Below are 13,323 nucleotides of genomic sequence, written 5' to 3'. Positions count from 1 at the left end.
ACGATAACAATCCAAAGTGCTTTTATGATTCCCTGAATACTATTTATGGGCCAAAGGCCTATGATGCATGTCAACTACTCAGTGCTGATGGAGCCACATTGATTAGTGATAAGGACATCATCCTAGAAAGATAGGCTGAACACTTCTTTAGTGTTCTCAACAGACCAACATCAAGCAATGCTGAAGCCATTGACCATTTACCTCAGGTGGAAGTCAATCCCTCCCTAGCTGAAGTTCCAACTGAAGAAGAGGTTTTGAATGCCATTAGGCTCTTTTTATGTGGCAAAGCACCTGGTGCTGATTCTATTCCAGCTGATATTTACAAGGTGGTAGGTCTACTTCTCATGCAAAAGCTGACTGAAATTTTCTGGGTTATATGGCAAGAAGTTATCCCCCAGGAGTTCAAGGATACCTCCATTATCCATCTCTACAAATGTAAAGGAAATTGAATGTCCTGTGACAATCACAGTGGGTGGGGGGTGGGGTTCTGTCTCTTAGTCATCACTGGCAAGATTCTTACCAGAGTCCTCTTTAATAGGCTGATCCTTTACCTGGAAGATGGTTATCAACCTGATAGCCAGTGTGACTTTAGAGAGGGCCAAGAAGGGTCAATATGGTGTTAGCTGCCTGACAACTCCAGGAGAAATGTGAGGAGCAGAACAGAGGTCTGTACAAAATGTTTGTAGATCTGTTGAAGGCCTTTGATACTGTCAGTCATGAGGGCTTAGGTAAAATTCTGATGGCAAATTCTTCTCCTTGAAAAGGGCACAAGCCAAGACTAAAGTGGAAGGAGTGTCTGTACATGATTTTTTGCTTGCAGATGATTGTGCACTCAATGCAGCCTCTGAAGATGAGATGCAACCAAGTATGAATTGATTCTCTGCTGCTTGCGCTAATTTTGTCCTAACAATTAATACCAAGAAAACACAGGTGCTCCATCAACCAGCACCACATCATCCATACATGGAACTATCAGTTAAATCAAATGGAGAAGTTTTGAATACCATGGATAAGTTCATTTACTTTGGCAGTATACTATCCAAGGATGGATTGACAATGAGGTTGATGCATGCAGTGCCAGAGCTAGCTCAGTGTTTGGGAGACTTTGAAGGAAAGTTTGGAAGAGAAGAGGTATTCAACTGACTACAGTCTACTGGTCTACAGAGCCATTGTGCTGACCTCATTGTTGTATGTCTGTGAAAGCTTGACAGTATACCAGATCCATGCCAGGAACCTCAATCCCTTCCTTTTGAATTGTATTGTGAAGATTCTCAAGATCACCTGGCAGGATAAGATACCTGACAGTGAGGTTCTTTATTGAGCTAAACTGCCAAGCATTCAAACTCTTTTGCAGAGAGCTCAACTGTGATGGGCTGGCCACATTGTTCAAATGCCAAATATATGCTTGCCAAAAGACTATTTTACATATAACTCACACATAGAGGTCCAAAAAGAGCAATACAAGGACACTTTCAAGGTCTCTGTTAATAACTTTGGAATTGATTACATGAAGTGGGAGACACTGCACAGGACTTCTCATTATGGAGTGTCCTCATCAGAGAAGGTGCTGTGCTCTATGAGCAAAGGAGAATTGAAGTAGCTCAAAAGAAATGTGAGACGCACAGAATTAGAGAATTCACCACAAACGTTCACATGGTCTGTTTGTGCCCGATGAGTGTTAGAGCATTCTGAGCTCATATTGGTCTTATCGGCCACATTCAGACACACTGTAATTTGACTCTAACATAGTGATGTCATTTTGGTCCACTTCGAGAAAGAAGGACAACTACCAAGAATCTCACCTTCTACAAGAAGCCTTTCATGGGCCTCCTTAGCTCTGGGGCCTTTTGTGCTCTTGCTCGTTTTCAATTTTTCCTTTATATGGTTGGTATACATACATTTGCATATTGTCTCCCCTATTAGACTGTGAAGTTCTTGAGAAAAGGAATTGTCTTTGGCTTTTCTTTTCCTTTGTATGAGCCTGACACTTAGTAGGTACTTTATGAATGTTTATTGACTGAATAACCAAGACACCATAGTTTTCTTCATCATCTGATGGCATGAATTTTAGACTCTTTACCATTCTGTCCATTCTATCTAGATACTCTCCAGCTCATTAAGGTCTTTCTTATTGCATAACCCCTGTCTTGGTTGACTCCCCAATCCCATACAAGTACTACCAAATGTAGCTGCTACTATACCCAGGGTACTAACACTAGTTGAAGCACCCTCCCTCCTGTGTCTCCCCTTAACAATCAGACAGTAGACTTTCTTTCCTAGCAAAGCCATTTAAATGGCACAGCAAGAACACTAGTTACAAAGCATTTACTCCAAAGCCATGGATATGCACTTGAGGACCTGAAGCCTCAAATCCTTTCCATGTGGAATATTTCTTCCCGATCTGAAAGGCCTTCTCTTTTGTCTTTCAGTATTTCTGGCTTTGCCCCCTTGCACCCTTAAGTATAGACTGGTTGAAGTCTAAACTGGGCACACTATTGCAATGAAAGGAAGAGTAATCTTGCAGACTTGAAAATATATTCATCAATCAACCACTATTTTTTTGAGGGGGGAAGGCAGGGCAATTGGTGTTAAGTGGCTCTCCCAAGGTCACACAGCTAGTAAATGTGCCAAGTGTTTGAGGCCAGATTTGAACTCAGGTCCTCCTGACTCCAGGGCCAGTGCTCTACTCACTGCGCCACCTAGCTGCCCCCAATCAACCATTATTAAGCACTTAGTATGTGCCAGGCACTGTGTAACCTCTTTTACAAATATCTGATTTGATTCTCAAAACAACCCTGTGAGACAGATGAATTTCTTCTCCCCATTTCAAAACTAGGATGCACAGTTGAAGTCACCTGTGCAGCATCACACAGCTAGTAAGTCCCTGAGGCCAAATTTGAATACAGATCTTCCTAAATCCAAGGCCAGTGCTCCAGAGGGATATCGAAGTGTCCTATGACTGCTCTGTTACTGTCTATGGCTTCTGGTAGGTCAGTTAATGTTTCCATTACGAATTGGGATGCTAAGGCTTTGGAGTGTAAAAGGTTGTTATTACTGTTACTGGTTTGCTGTTTATGGTTCCTGTCAGTATAGTTTTCCTATTTATCTTTTGTATTGTTTGAACGTCTGCTTTCGCTTTTTTTATTTCAGCTGTATTTGGTTTATAAACCCAATTTAGCTTTTTAGAATAAAAATTTGAAGAGAAGTATTTCTGTAACTGTGTTTCCAGGCACTTCAGATGATCAATTATAACTCTTACAGCTAAATCTTTGGGAAGGTTATTTTCAATTATAAAATCATCTGTAGCTGCAAACATTTCTAAAGAACCATTTTGTACCCTATTCTTCCGTGTAAACTTTTTTTAGGAAAACTTTCAATTTTTATCTTTTACATGCTGGAGAAGATGTGGGAAAATTGCAACACTAATGCATTGTAGGTTGAGTTGTGAACTGATCCAATCATTCTGGAGAGCAACTTGGAACTATGCCCAAAGAGCTATAAAAATGTGCATACCCTTTGACCCAGCAACACCACTTCTGGGGTTGTATCACAAAGAGATCACACAAATGAGAAAGGGACCCACATGTACAAAAATATTTATAGCGGCTCTATTTCTGGTGGCAAAGAACTGGAAATTGAGGGCATACCCATCAACTGGGAAATGGTGAACAAGTTGTGGTATATGAATGTAATGGAATACTATTGTGCAATAAGAAATGATGAGCAGGCGGACTTCAGAAAAACATGGAAAGACTTATATGAACTGATGCTGAGTGAGGTGAGCAGAACCAGGAGAACATTACACATAGTTTCAGACACTTTGTATGATGACTAATTTTGACAGACTTGGCTCTTCTCAGCAGTACAAGGTTCTAAGACAACCTCAAAAGACTCATGATGGAAAATGCTATCTACATTCAGAGAAAGAATTACAGAGTGTGAATGCAGATCGAAGCAAACTATTTGCTCTCTCTTTTTGTCTTTTTTCTTCCTTCTAGTGGTTCATTCCATTGGTTATAATTCTTCTTTGCAACATGACTAATGTGAAAATATGTTTAGCGTGAATATATATGTAGAGCCTATGTTGGACTGCATGCCATCTTGGGAAGGGGGAAGGAAAAGGAGGGGGAGAAAATTTGGAAATCAAAAATTTGTGGAACTGAATGTTGTGAACTAAAAATGGAGAAACTAATTTGAAAACAAAGCAAAACAAATATGTTCCGATTTTTCCTTGATGTGACATGTTTAAATCATCGAGTTTTTTGAAAATATCTCACAAATAATGGTTTTGAAAGCCATTTTGTCATTGTGAAAAAATTAACAAAATCGAACTTCTGCTCAGGCAGAAATATAAGAACTTCATCTTTCAATTTCAGTCATCTGTTTAAACTTGGCCCTCTTGATAGCCATATGATTTGACATATTTTCTTTTTCTTGTGAATTGTGATGTACTACAACATGGTAGTGAAGACTGCTACATTGGACAATGGTAGCTGTCCTCACATATCTCAAGGGCTGTCACAGGGCAAAGGGTTTAGACTTTGTGTGACTTCAGAATGGAGATCTGGAATCAAAGGGAAAGATAAAGTTCCTGACACATAGTAGGTGCTTAATAAATATTTCTGGGATCGATTGATTAAGGGGTTGATTACAGGAAGGCAGCTTTGTCTGAACATAATGAAAAACTGAACTTTCCAAAGGAATGACCTAGGTTGGGAGGTAGTGAGGTCCCCATGAATGAAGGACTCCAAGAAGAGTCCTTCTTGTCAGTGATATCATAGAGAGGATTCATTGTGTCTCAGGTAGGAAAAGAGAGACTGACTTTCAGTCCTTTCCCGGTCTAAAATCCAAGGCTTCTGTGAGATGTCTGCTTTGGCCTTTTGGAGTTTGTGGGGAGGGGTATCTCCGTGTCTTTACTCTTCTCTCCTAGAAAGCTGGTAACGTCTCTTTCAAGATCAAATACCCTGGTGCGCTTGTTCAATCCCTTCTCCATAGGGGACCTGGAGCTTGGCCCCAGAGATTGTTCCCAGGTGGGCTTTGTGCTACCCTTTCTATAATGTCTTCATGATCTCCTACCTGCTACATCTCTTTTCTGCCTTTATCTTCTTAGAGTGACATCATTTGTGTAATGTCTACAGGCTCTGTGTCCCCAGGGGCCTTGAGGCAGCACCAGTGCCTCCCCTCTGGTTGGGACAGGCTTTTTTCTCCATGTCCTGGCTCTCTGGCTCCCTTCCTTTGAGTTGTACAGGAAATCCCTTTTCCCCTCTCCTGCTCCCATTCCCACCTGCCCCTGCCCCTCTCTTAGTGGCCCAGACTCCGGGCTTCCTTTCCCATCTCACTGGGAAACCGATCCTTCCCAGGGCTCAGCCTCCCCTCATGCCTAGTGTTCCCTGGTATTTCCAGTACTTGGGCTACTCACTTTCAGTTCATTCCTAGTCCATGTACAACCTTCCCTCTCTTTTGTCTCCTAGCCCTAGGACTGAGATCCCTTGAGATAAGAATAATGGTAGAAAAACTCCTATTTCCATACAACTCAGAGATGGATATAGCACTTTCCCTACAAAAACCCAATTAGGTAGGAAATACTACCACTTTACAGATGGGGAAACTGAGGCTTAAAGAGTTTAGTAGACCTGGATGAGAAAATGTCAAAGAAGTTACCAGCCAGTGCTGCTAGAAGGAATGGCCCCCTTCAGAGCTGAGCTCTTTGTCCCCACCTATTCACTGTAAGAGCCTTGACCAATAGATGGTTCATATGTCTATATAGCTTTACTGGACAGAGATCAGGGCAGTTAGGTTGCTCAGTGGATAGAGCCTTGGGCCCAGATTCAGCAAGACCTGAGTTCAAATCCGCCTCAGACACTTACTAGCTGTGTCACCCTGGGCAAGTCACTTAATCCTGTTTGCCTCAGTTTCCTTATTTGTAAAATGAGCTGGAGAAGGAACTGGCAAGCTACCCCAGTGTCTCTGCCAAGAAAACCCCAAATGAGGTCATAAAGATTCTTACACAACTGAAAAATGACTAAATAACAAAAGTATACAGAGAGCCGCTCTATGGAAGGAAAAAAAAATTTTAAAGAAAAATTCAGTAAAATGAATCAATGCATTGAAGTTATCTGAAAATAAATCCATGCTGCCATCCCTGTGGACCTTGCACCTCTTTTTGAGGGCCATGCTTATTCATGGCTTATTGGGATGGACTTTTGTCTGAGGGCAGGGACTGTTTCCTTTTTGGCTTTGGACTCCCAGCACCCAGAGCGGAGTGTGGCACAAAGTAGGCTTTTAATAAATGTCTTTTGACCAATTTAGTGCCATTGAAGATTATGTCAGTCTTTTGTTGCTATCTGGTGGTCAAAAAAAAATGTACCAAATTATAAAAGTCTTTTCCTATTATCTAGTGGTCAAAACTGACATCGCAAAATTTAGTAAGTGCCATCTTGTGGACAGATGGAATATTGAATATCAATGAAAGTTTTATGCCGGATTATACAATTGAGATCCCTGTTTCGTGGCCAATGCAGATATCACACTTTTAGTCTGCAGTCTCGTATCCAAACCTCCGACTTATTCTAAACTATATTTTTGTTGAATGTTAGCCCATCTTACAACTTCTTTCTGGTTAAGCAGGCAGAATGGAACTAAATAAAATACTAAATGTACGAAATGAAGAGAATACTGAATTCCTTCAGTGTCAATGTGAATTCAGACTAAATTATTTAGCATTAAAACTATCTATTAAACTCTCCATCATGTGAAAAGCCATCTGACACACGATAAGCCTTCATAGCCGTGGTGACAGCATGGAGCTGATTTTACCCTCCATTGTGGAGAGGGGGATAAAGTCTTAAGGAATCAATAATTTTGAGAACATAAATGCAAAACATGACTGCTCTTTGTTTTGAAGGAAAGTTATGAAGGACGTATCAAGTTTGACTGAGACTTTATTAGTGTGAAATCAGTAATTCAGGCACATACTTGCCCAGTTGCCCAGGGCTTGCTATTGAGTCACTCAGTTATGTCTGACTTTACGTGATGCCATGGACGTTTACGTGGGAGGTTTTCTTAGCAACGATACTGGAGTGGTTTCCTATTTCCTTGGCCCAAATGTTCCCATTTTAGCCATGAGGAACAGAGGCATATGAGGGGTAAGTGACTTGTCCAGGGTCACACAGTAAGTATCTAAGGCCAGACTTGCACTCAGATCTTCCCAGCTCAAATCCTGGTGTTCTATCCATTGCATCATCTAACTGCCCTGTCCAGGATTAATGGAAAAACAACAGCAATAACCTTATGTGCTACAGCTGTTGTCATTACCCTCAGTAGTAGGGCTTGGATTCCAATTGGGCTTTTTGATTTCCAAATCTCATCTTCTTGCTGAGAGAAGTTATTTTTTCTCTCATATTAATAACAACTTATCAAATTAAGATTAAGGTTTTTGTCTATTTCCTCATTCAGGGACCATCCCTTGTAAGTCAGTCAGTCTCTGAAGACATTGCTGATAAATGAGATTTTCACATCCTCAGGGAAGATGCTCCTTGATACTGAGCAGGACCTCAACCAAGTAGAAGGTCTTACTTCAGTTTAAAGTGTAAACAGAAGTGATCTAGGTGAATTCCAGCACTAAAGAATTAAGTCTATGACCTTCCATTCCCCACCCACCCCCACCCCACCACTCCCACCCCTTTGTGGTTGAGGGTATCCTAGCTCATGAAGGAGAAAACCATCCAGAGTGGTCTGGGTAGAGACAGATTCCTTTGCCCCAATTGCTGCAGGTGTCTGCATAACCGTGATCTCAGCAGGAGGAGCTGAAGACTCTGAGCCCACCTGCTCATTAATTGTTCACCAATCAGGGTTGTTTTTCACCTGTCTGGGGAACCTCCTTTTCCAAAGGTAAAATTTAAGCATTCAGTGATGTTCTTGGTTTTGTTTTTGATTACAGAGAGAGAACGCTGAACATCGATTTATTGATTATCAGCTAGCCTAATTAATACATTGATTATTAATTACCCAGAAACTGTCTCTCAGGCTTTTCATTCATCTCATTGCCCTGAAACATGTTGTCCATTTCTCTCTGATACACCCCATTGTGAAGAAAGATATTATTTTTCTTTCATTCACTACCAACATTCACAGATGTATGGTGTACATCTGTGGCTTTGTGCTCTCTCTTTCCAGTCATTCCTTCAAGGGCTTCAGTGGATCCACAGGATCATACAACCCTAGATCTAGAGATAGGAGGGACCTCAGTGACCATCTAGTCCAATCCCCTCATGTTGCAGAGGCGATCTGCCCAAAGTCATGCATGAGATTTTAGATCAAGAGCTACAATCAGAGATAATCTATCCAACCTATTCAATTTATAGATGAGGAAACTGAGACCCAGAGAGAAGTGACTTGTTAAGATCACACACAGGAATACAGATCTGGTGCTGAAAGGGATCTCAGAGGCTATGTAATGAAACATTCTCATTTGACTGGGAACTGAAGCTCAGAGACCTTAAATGACTTACTCATGGTCACACAGGTCATCAGTGAGAGGCAGGATTTGACCCCAGGCCTCTTTGACTCCAAATCCAAGCTCCTTCCATTCTACCACAAAATGTCTCCATTGCCAATCCCCACTTCCTCTTTCTGTGTCCATGTAAAGAGTTGTTGTCAAAAAGCAGTGTCTAATTTGGTGACTTCAAGGGAGGGGAAAAGGGAAGGAGAATAAAAGAGCAGGGCCATTTCCTTTTGGGAAGTAAGTTGAGACAAGACTTTCCAGGGAGTGCTGTTCCCTTAACCCTCACACTTCATCTGTCTCATTCTCTACCTTCCCCTCTCCACAGAGCCAAGCTCTGTGCTGGATAGGCACTAAGGACTGAACAAATGAGGTTTTTCTAGAGTGAACTGACTTAAAAGCCAATGAACAAGGAACTGATTTTCTTTGGCCATCATCTTAGTGCTTTCTCAGATTTTAGGATCCTAGGAAGTCTTTGCTAATTGTTGCAACTCTTCCACATAGACTAAGTTCTTAAAGATTTTTCTTGCTCTTTCTGTCCCCTGCTAGACCTTGGAATGGGAAGCTGAACAAAATACTCTGGTCAAATTCACATCAGCTCTTTCCTAAGCATAGCAGATTCACTGTCAATGGCTCTGTGGTTTTTTGAGACTGGTCACCTGTCATCAGAGGGCAACTGGGCTCAGGTGTTCCATTATTCCATTTCCTTAGCACAGCAGCTGTGAAAAGAAGGAGCTTTTCTAGGAAGTGATCATTCAGGACCCAGGTTTTATCCATAGTCAGTCTTTCTGCTCTTTAATGACAACGCCTATGGTAACCCTAAGCTATATGGAGTTGGGTGAGGAGATGAAGCATTCCTATCAGACTCTGCTAGACAAAATATTTTCCTGAGAACCACAGAATGGTACTGAAACTATGTCAGCATGGGACCCCTGGGATGCATAAGTGAGTGTTATTGGATTCACCTGTTTCCATGATAGGATGCCTGCAGGAGATTTACATCATCTTTGGTGCTGAAATGATGATTTTTATATCTGTTACCATCTCATAACATAAGCTGCTGTATAAATTCTTTCAAACCTCTCAGATCAGCAAGAGGCAAAGCTGGGGTAAAGGAGGTGACAGCTTCAGGATAGTGTTCTGTAGACAGGAAGCCAAAGAATTCAGTTCAGGTTAATAAGGATCTTTCCATATAGGGGAAGGTATTTTTCCTTTAACACCAAAAAACACAAACCCTTCCTTATACCTTTAGTCTCAGAACTTCTAGAGGGATGACAGTAGTTTGGTAAGATGAGAGAGTAGAAGGCAGCAAAACCCAGGTTCCAATCCTGCCTCAGACACAGAGTAGGTGTGTGCTCTCAAATAAATCACTTGACTTCTGTGGTATTCAATTTCCCTCTTTGTAAAATTAGGAGAATGGAGCTAGATGGCTTCTTAGGTCTTTTGTAGCTCTAGATCTAGGGTCCTGTGATCTCCTGGACTTATTGAAAGTCTTAAAGGAATGACTAGACAGAGAGAGAACTGAGGCAACATATATATATATATACCACATAAGCTTGGCAGTGCCTTAAAGGAGGGAGGGGGAGGGATGGGGAGATAAGGAGAGAGAAAGAGAGACAGACAGACAGAGACAGAGATAGAGACAGAGACAGACAGAGACAGAGGGAGAGACAGAGAGACACAGACACATACCCAGAGCCAGAGAGAGAGAGAGACAGAGAGAGAGAAGGAAGGAGGGAGAGAAAGGGAGAGGGAGAGAGAGACAGGGTTGTGGTTTTGTTAAGAATGGAACATAACAGCAGGAGACAGATAGTTTCCCACCTAGCATTTGGATGTAAAGGAGCCAGATGGTAATTCCTGCCTTACTACTGACCACAATGACTACATATGTAGCCTCATTTACTCAATTCAATAAGTATTTATTGATCACCTACTATGTGCCAGGTGCTTTGTGCCAGTCACGAGGGTCTTAATAAGTAGGTAATTACAATAAAATACATGAAGGCAAAGAGTATATAAAAGGCTATAACTATGATGTGAAGGGCTTTAAACGACAAAAGAAGTCTCTATTTGATGCCATCAGTGCAGGGAGACAGTGGAGTTTATTGAGTAGGTTTGTTGACCAGAGACCCAAACATTTCACTGAACTGCAACATCGCTTCTGACCACCAGGGAGCAGTGAAGGACAGTGAAATATTCCTCAATGCCAATTAATTGGTCAACATTTATTAAGTGCCTACTTTGTGCCAGTCATGGAGAACAGCCTTTTCAAAGGTACATAGGTGGGAAACGAACTGTCACGTCTGAGGGACAACAAGCAGGTAAAGCACCTGAAGGGTAGTAGTACATAATAAGACTACAAGGTAGGATATAACTAAAATATGAAGGGGCTTGTGGGTTTCCTGAATAGGTTTATTGACTAGTGCTTTAAACATCTCACTCAACATGCTTTTGACCTTGAGAGGTCACCCAAAAACTGAACTATGACCTCAGGGGCAAATAATCCATCAATTAAGTATTTATTAAAGTGCCTCCATTGTGGAAGTCATGGGGAGCAGCCTTTTCAAAGGTATGTAGATGGGACAGGAAGTGTCACATGGGAGGAACAGTAAGCAGGCAAATCTTGCTGAATAGAGCTCCTGAGGGGGAATAGCCCCCTCCAACCTTTCCAGAGTTCTTGTACTTTAGTCTTTGAACCAGGACACTGGCCTCCCGGCTATTTCACAAACGGGACACTCCCCCTCCCCCATGCTTGGAATGCTCTTCTTTCTCATCTCTTCCTACTAGCTTCCTCATGAGGCTTTCATTAAGACTTTACTAAAGGCGGTGATAACTCAATGGCTGTTGGGACGTGGGGACAGCCGAACCGGAAGCTTCCCTTAGACTATTGGGCTCTGCCCTAGCTTCGCCCCCTTTATCCCCACCCCCGAGGAAGCTTTTTTTAACAGCTTCTCTTTATTGCTCTCTTAGCAGATGAAGCCACTTTGGCCTCTCCCGCTCTCATAGCACTTTCCTCTTTGCCCTCAAGCATGATGGCGAAGGTTTTGGCTTCGTGCCCAAGGGGAAGATAGCCTCAGCGGCTGCTTCACGCCCTTTTTTACCCCCCCCCCAACCCTCCACCCTCAAGACTCTGCCCAGCGATTGGGCGGCGCCCGTAGGCCAGGAAAGGTGTGCGGCGGTTGGTCCGGGTCAGGAAGGGCAGGTTTTAAAGGAGCCGGAGGTGGGAGCAGTCCGAGAACCGGGATCAGCAGGAGGCGAAGGTTTGCCAGGCTCAGAGCCAGAGACCCTGTCTCCCCTGCCCTCCAGCCTCTTGTGGCCACGCATGAGCCCTTGGGGCCTGGCACCACTCTTCCGCGCTGTCCGCTCTAAGCTGGGGAGCTTTGCTGCCATCTTCCTCACCCCAACCAAAACTCTCCAGGCCCCACCCTCAAGCCCCACATCCCCAGCCTCACCCATGAAGCTGGAGCTGAAGACTGGCATCTCGGAAGCCCCTGAGTCTCGGAGAGTCCAGGTAGAGGAGGGGGAGGGGCCTGTAAGCCCCCGTCCCCCCATCCGTCGGTGGAGGGCCCGGTATCCTGGCCTCCCTGCTGCCACCAGGTGTCGAAGCCACCCCTGCCTGGACCTGGGGCCCCCTGGGGAAAAGGGATGTGCATGGTCAGCCTTCCCTCCACATCCAAAGAGGCCTTGACCCAGAAGGCACACAGTTGGGGGTGGGGAGCTGGCTCGGGCCCCACCACCTCCCCAGCCTTGCTTTCGAAAAGAGGGTTTACCCTTGGGAGGGTCAAGTGCACCCCCAAACATTGTCGCCACCTGCTCTCCTGCTGCTTCTACTTCCTCCTCTTTCTCTGACCTGCCAGAATCCAGGGATTGCTCCCCACAAGGGGAGAAACAACAGCGCCCAAAGGTCTTGGTGCTGTCAGACTCTGAGACCAAGGCTGTGGGAAAGGTCTCTTGCTTTCCGATCCACAGGACACCACCCAGGACTCAGCCCAACCTCACTCCAATGGGGCTGCCTCGGCCAATCAGGTTGAATAAGAAGGAGTTCAGCCTTGAGGAAATTTACACCAACAAGAATTATCGGTCCCCTGCAGCCAAACGGTCCTTTGAGACTATCTTTGAAGAGCCACGAGAGAGGAATGGAACCCTGGTCTTCACAAGTTCCCGGAAGCTTCGAAGAGCACTGGAATTCCGAGATCACAGCCTCCCTCGGCATCGAAGACCTTCCAGGGCCGTGCGCCCTGCCCCAGGCCGAGCCCCCACCCCTGACCTCGGACCTTTGCTGCAGCAGAGGCTGGAGGAATTAGATGCCCTGTTGTTGCAAGAGGAAGAGGAGCCAGGCAAGGGTTAGGAGTTTTAGTTTTTACGTCCAACCTTGGAAAGTGGGCCCTGACCTTGCCAGGAGGGGTCCTGCAGGGGTGTTCAGTCAGAAGACTGTTTTTCTCCCCAATGTTATTTACTATATTTTTACTATACAATGTTATTTATCATATGGAAAAAAAGACTTACCTAAAATTCCATCTTGTAGAAGCCTTTCCTAACTCCTCTTAATTTCAGCGCCTTCCCTTGGTTTCCTATATATTTCCTATATATTCTGTATGGAGCTTCTTTGTACGTATTGGTTTGTTGTTTCCCCTCTTAAGAGTTGGAACTCATGGAGGGCAAGAACTGTCTTTTGCTTCTTCTTGTATCCCCAGTGCTGAGCACAGTGCCTGGCACATTGTAGACACTTAATAAATGTTTATTAATTAATCATATTATGGAGTAGTATACAATAGCCATGCTATAAAGGTAGGATGTAGTCAGGGTGAAAGGGCTTTAAGTGA

General features: G+C 43.6%; 1 protein-coding gene across 1 annotated transcript in view; it reads left to right on the top strand.

Moving 5' to 3' along the window:
• Positions 1-12,848, top strand: part of LOC118833236 (proline-rich protein 14-like) — a 31,914-nt gene extending 19,066 nt beyond the window's left edge. The window contains 1 exon segment of the mRNA XM_036740600.1: positions 11,507-12,848. Within this exon segment, the coding sequence (XP_036596495.1) occupies positions 11,507-12,848 (1,342 nt within the window).
• The last annotated feature ends 475 nt before the right edge of the window (positions 12,849-13,323 follow it).

Source organism: Trichosurus vulpecula, assembly GCF_011100635.1.
Source record: "Trichosurus vulpecula isolate mTriVul1 chromosome X unlocalized genomic scaffold, mTriVul1.pri SUPER_X_unloc_5, whole genome shotgun sequence".
Classification (NCBI taxonomy): domain Eukaryota; kingdom Metazoa; phylum Chordata; class Mammalia; order Diprotodontia; family Phalangeridae; genus Trichosurus; species Trichosurus vulpecula.
The sequence above is the reverse complement of the archived record's forward strand: the minus strand, read 5'-3'. Positions and strand labels throughout refer to the sequence as shown.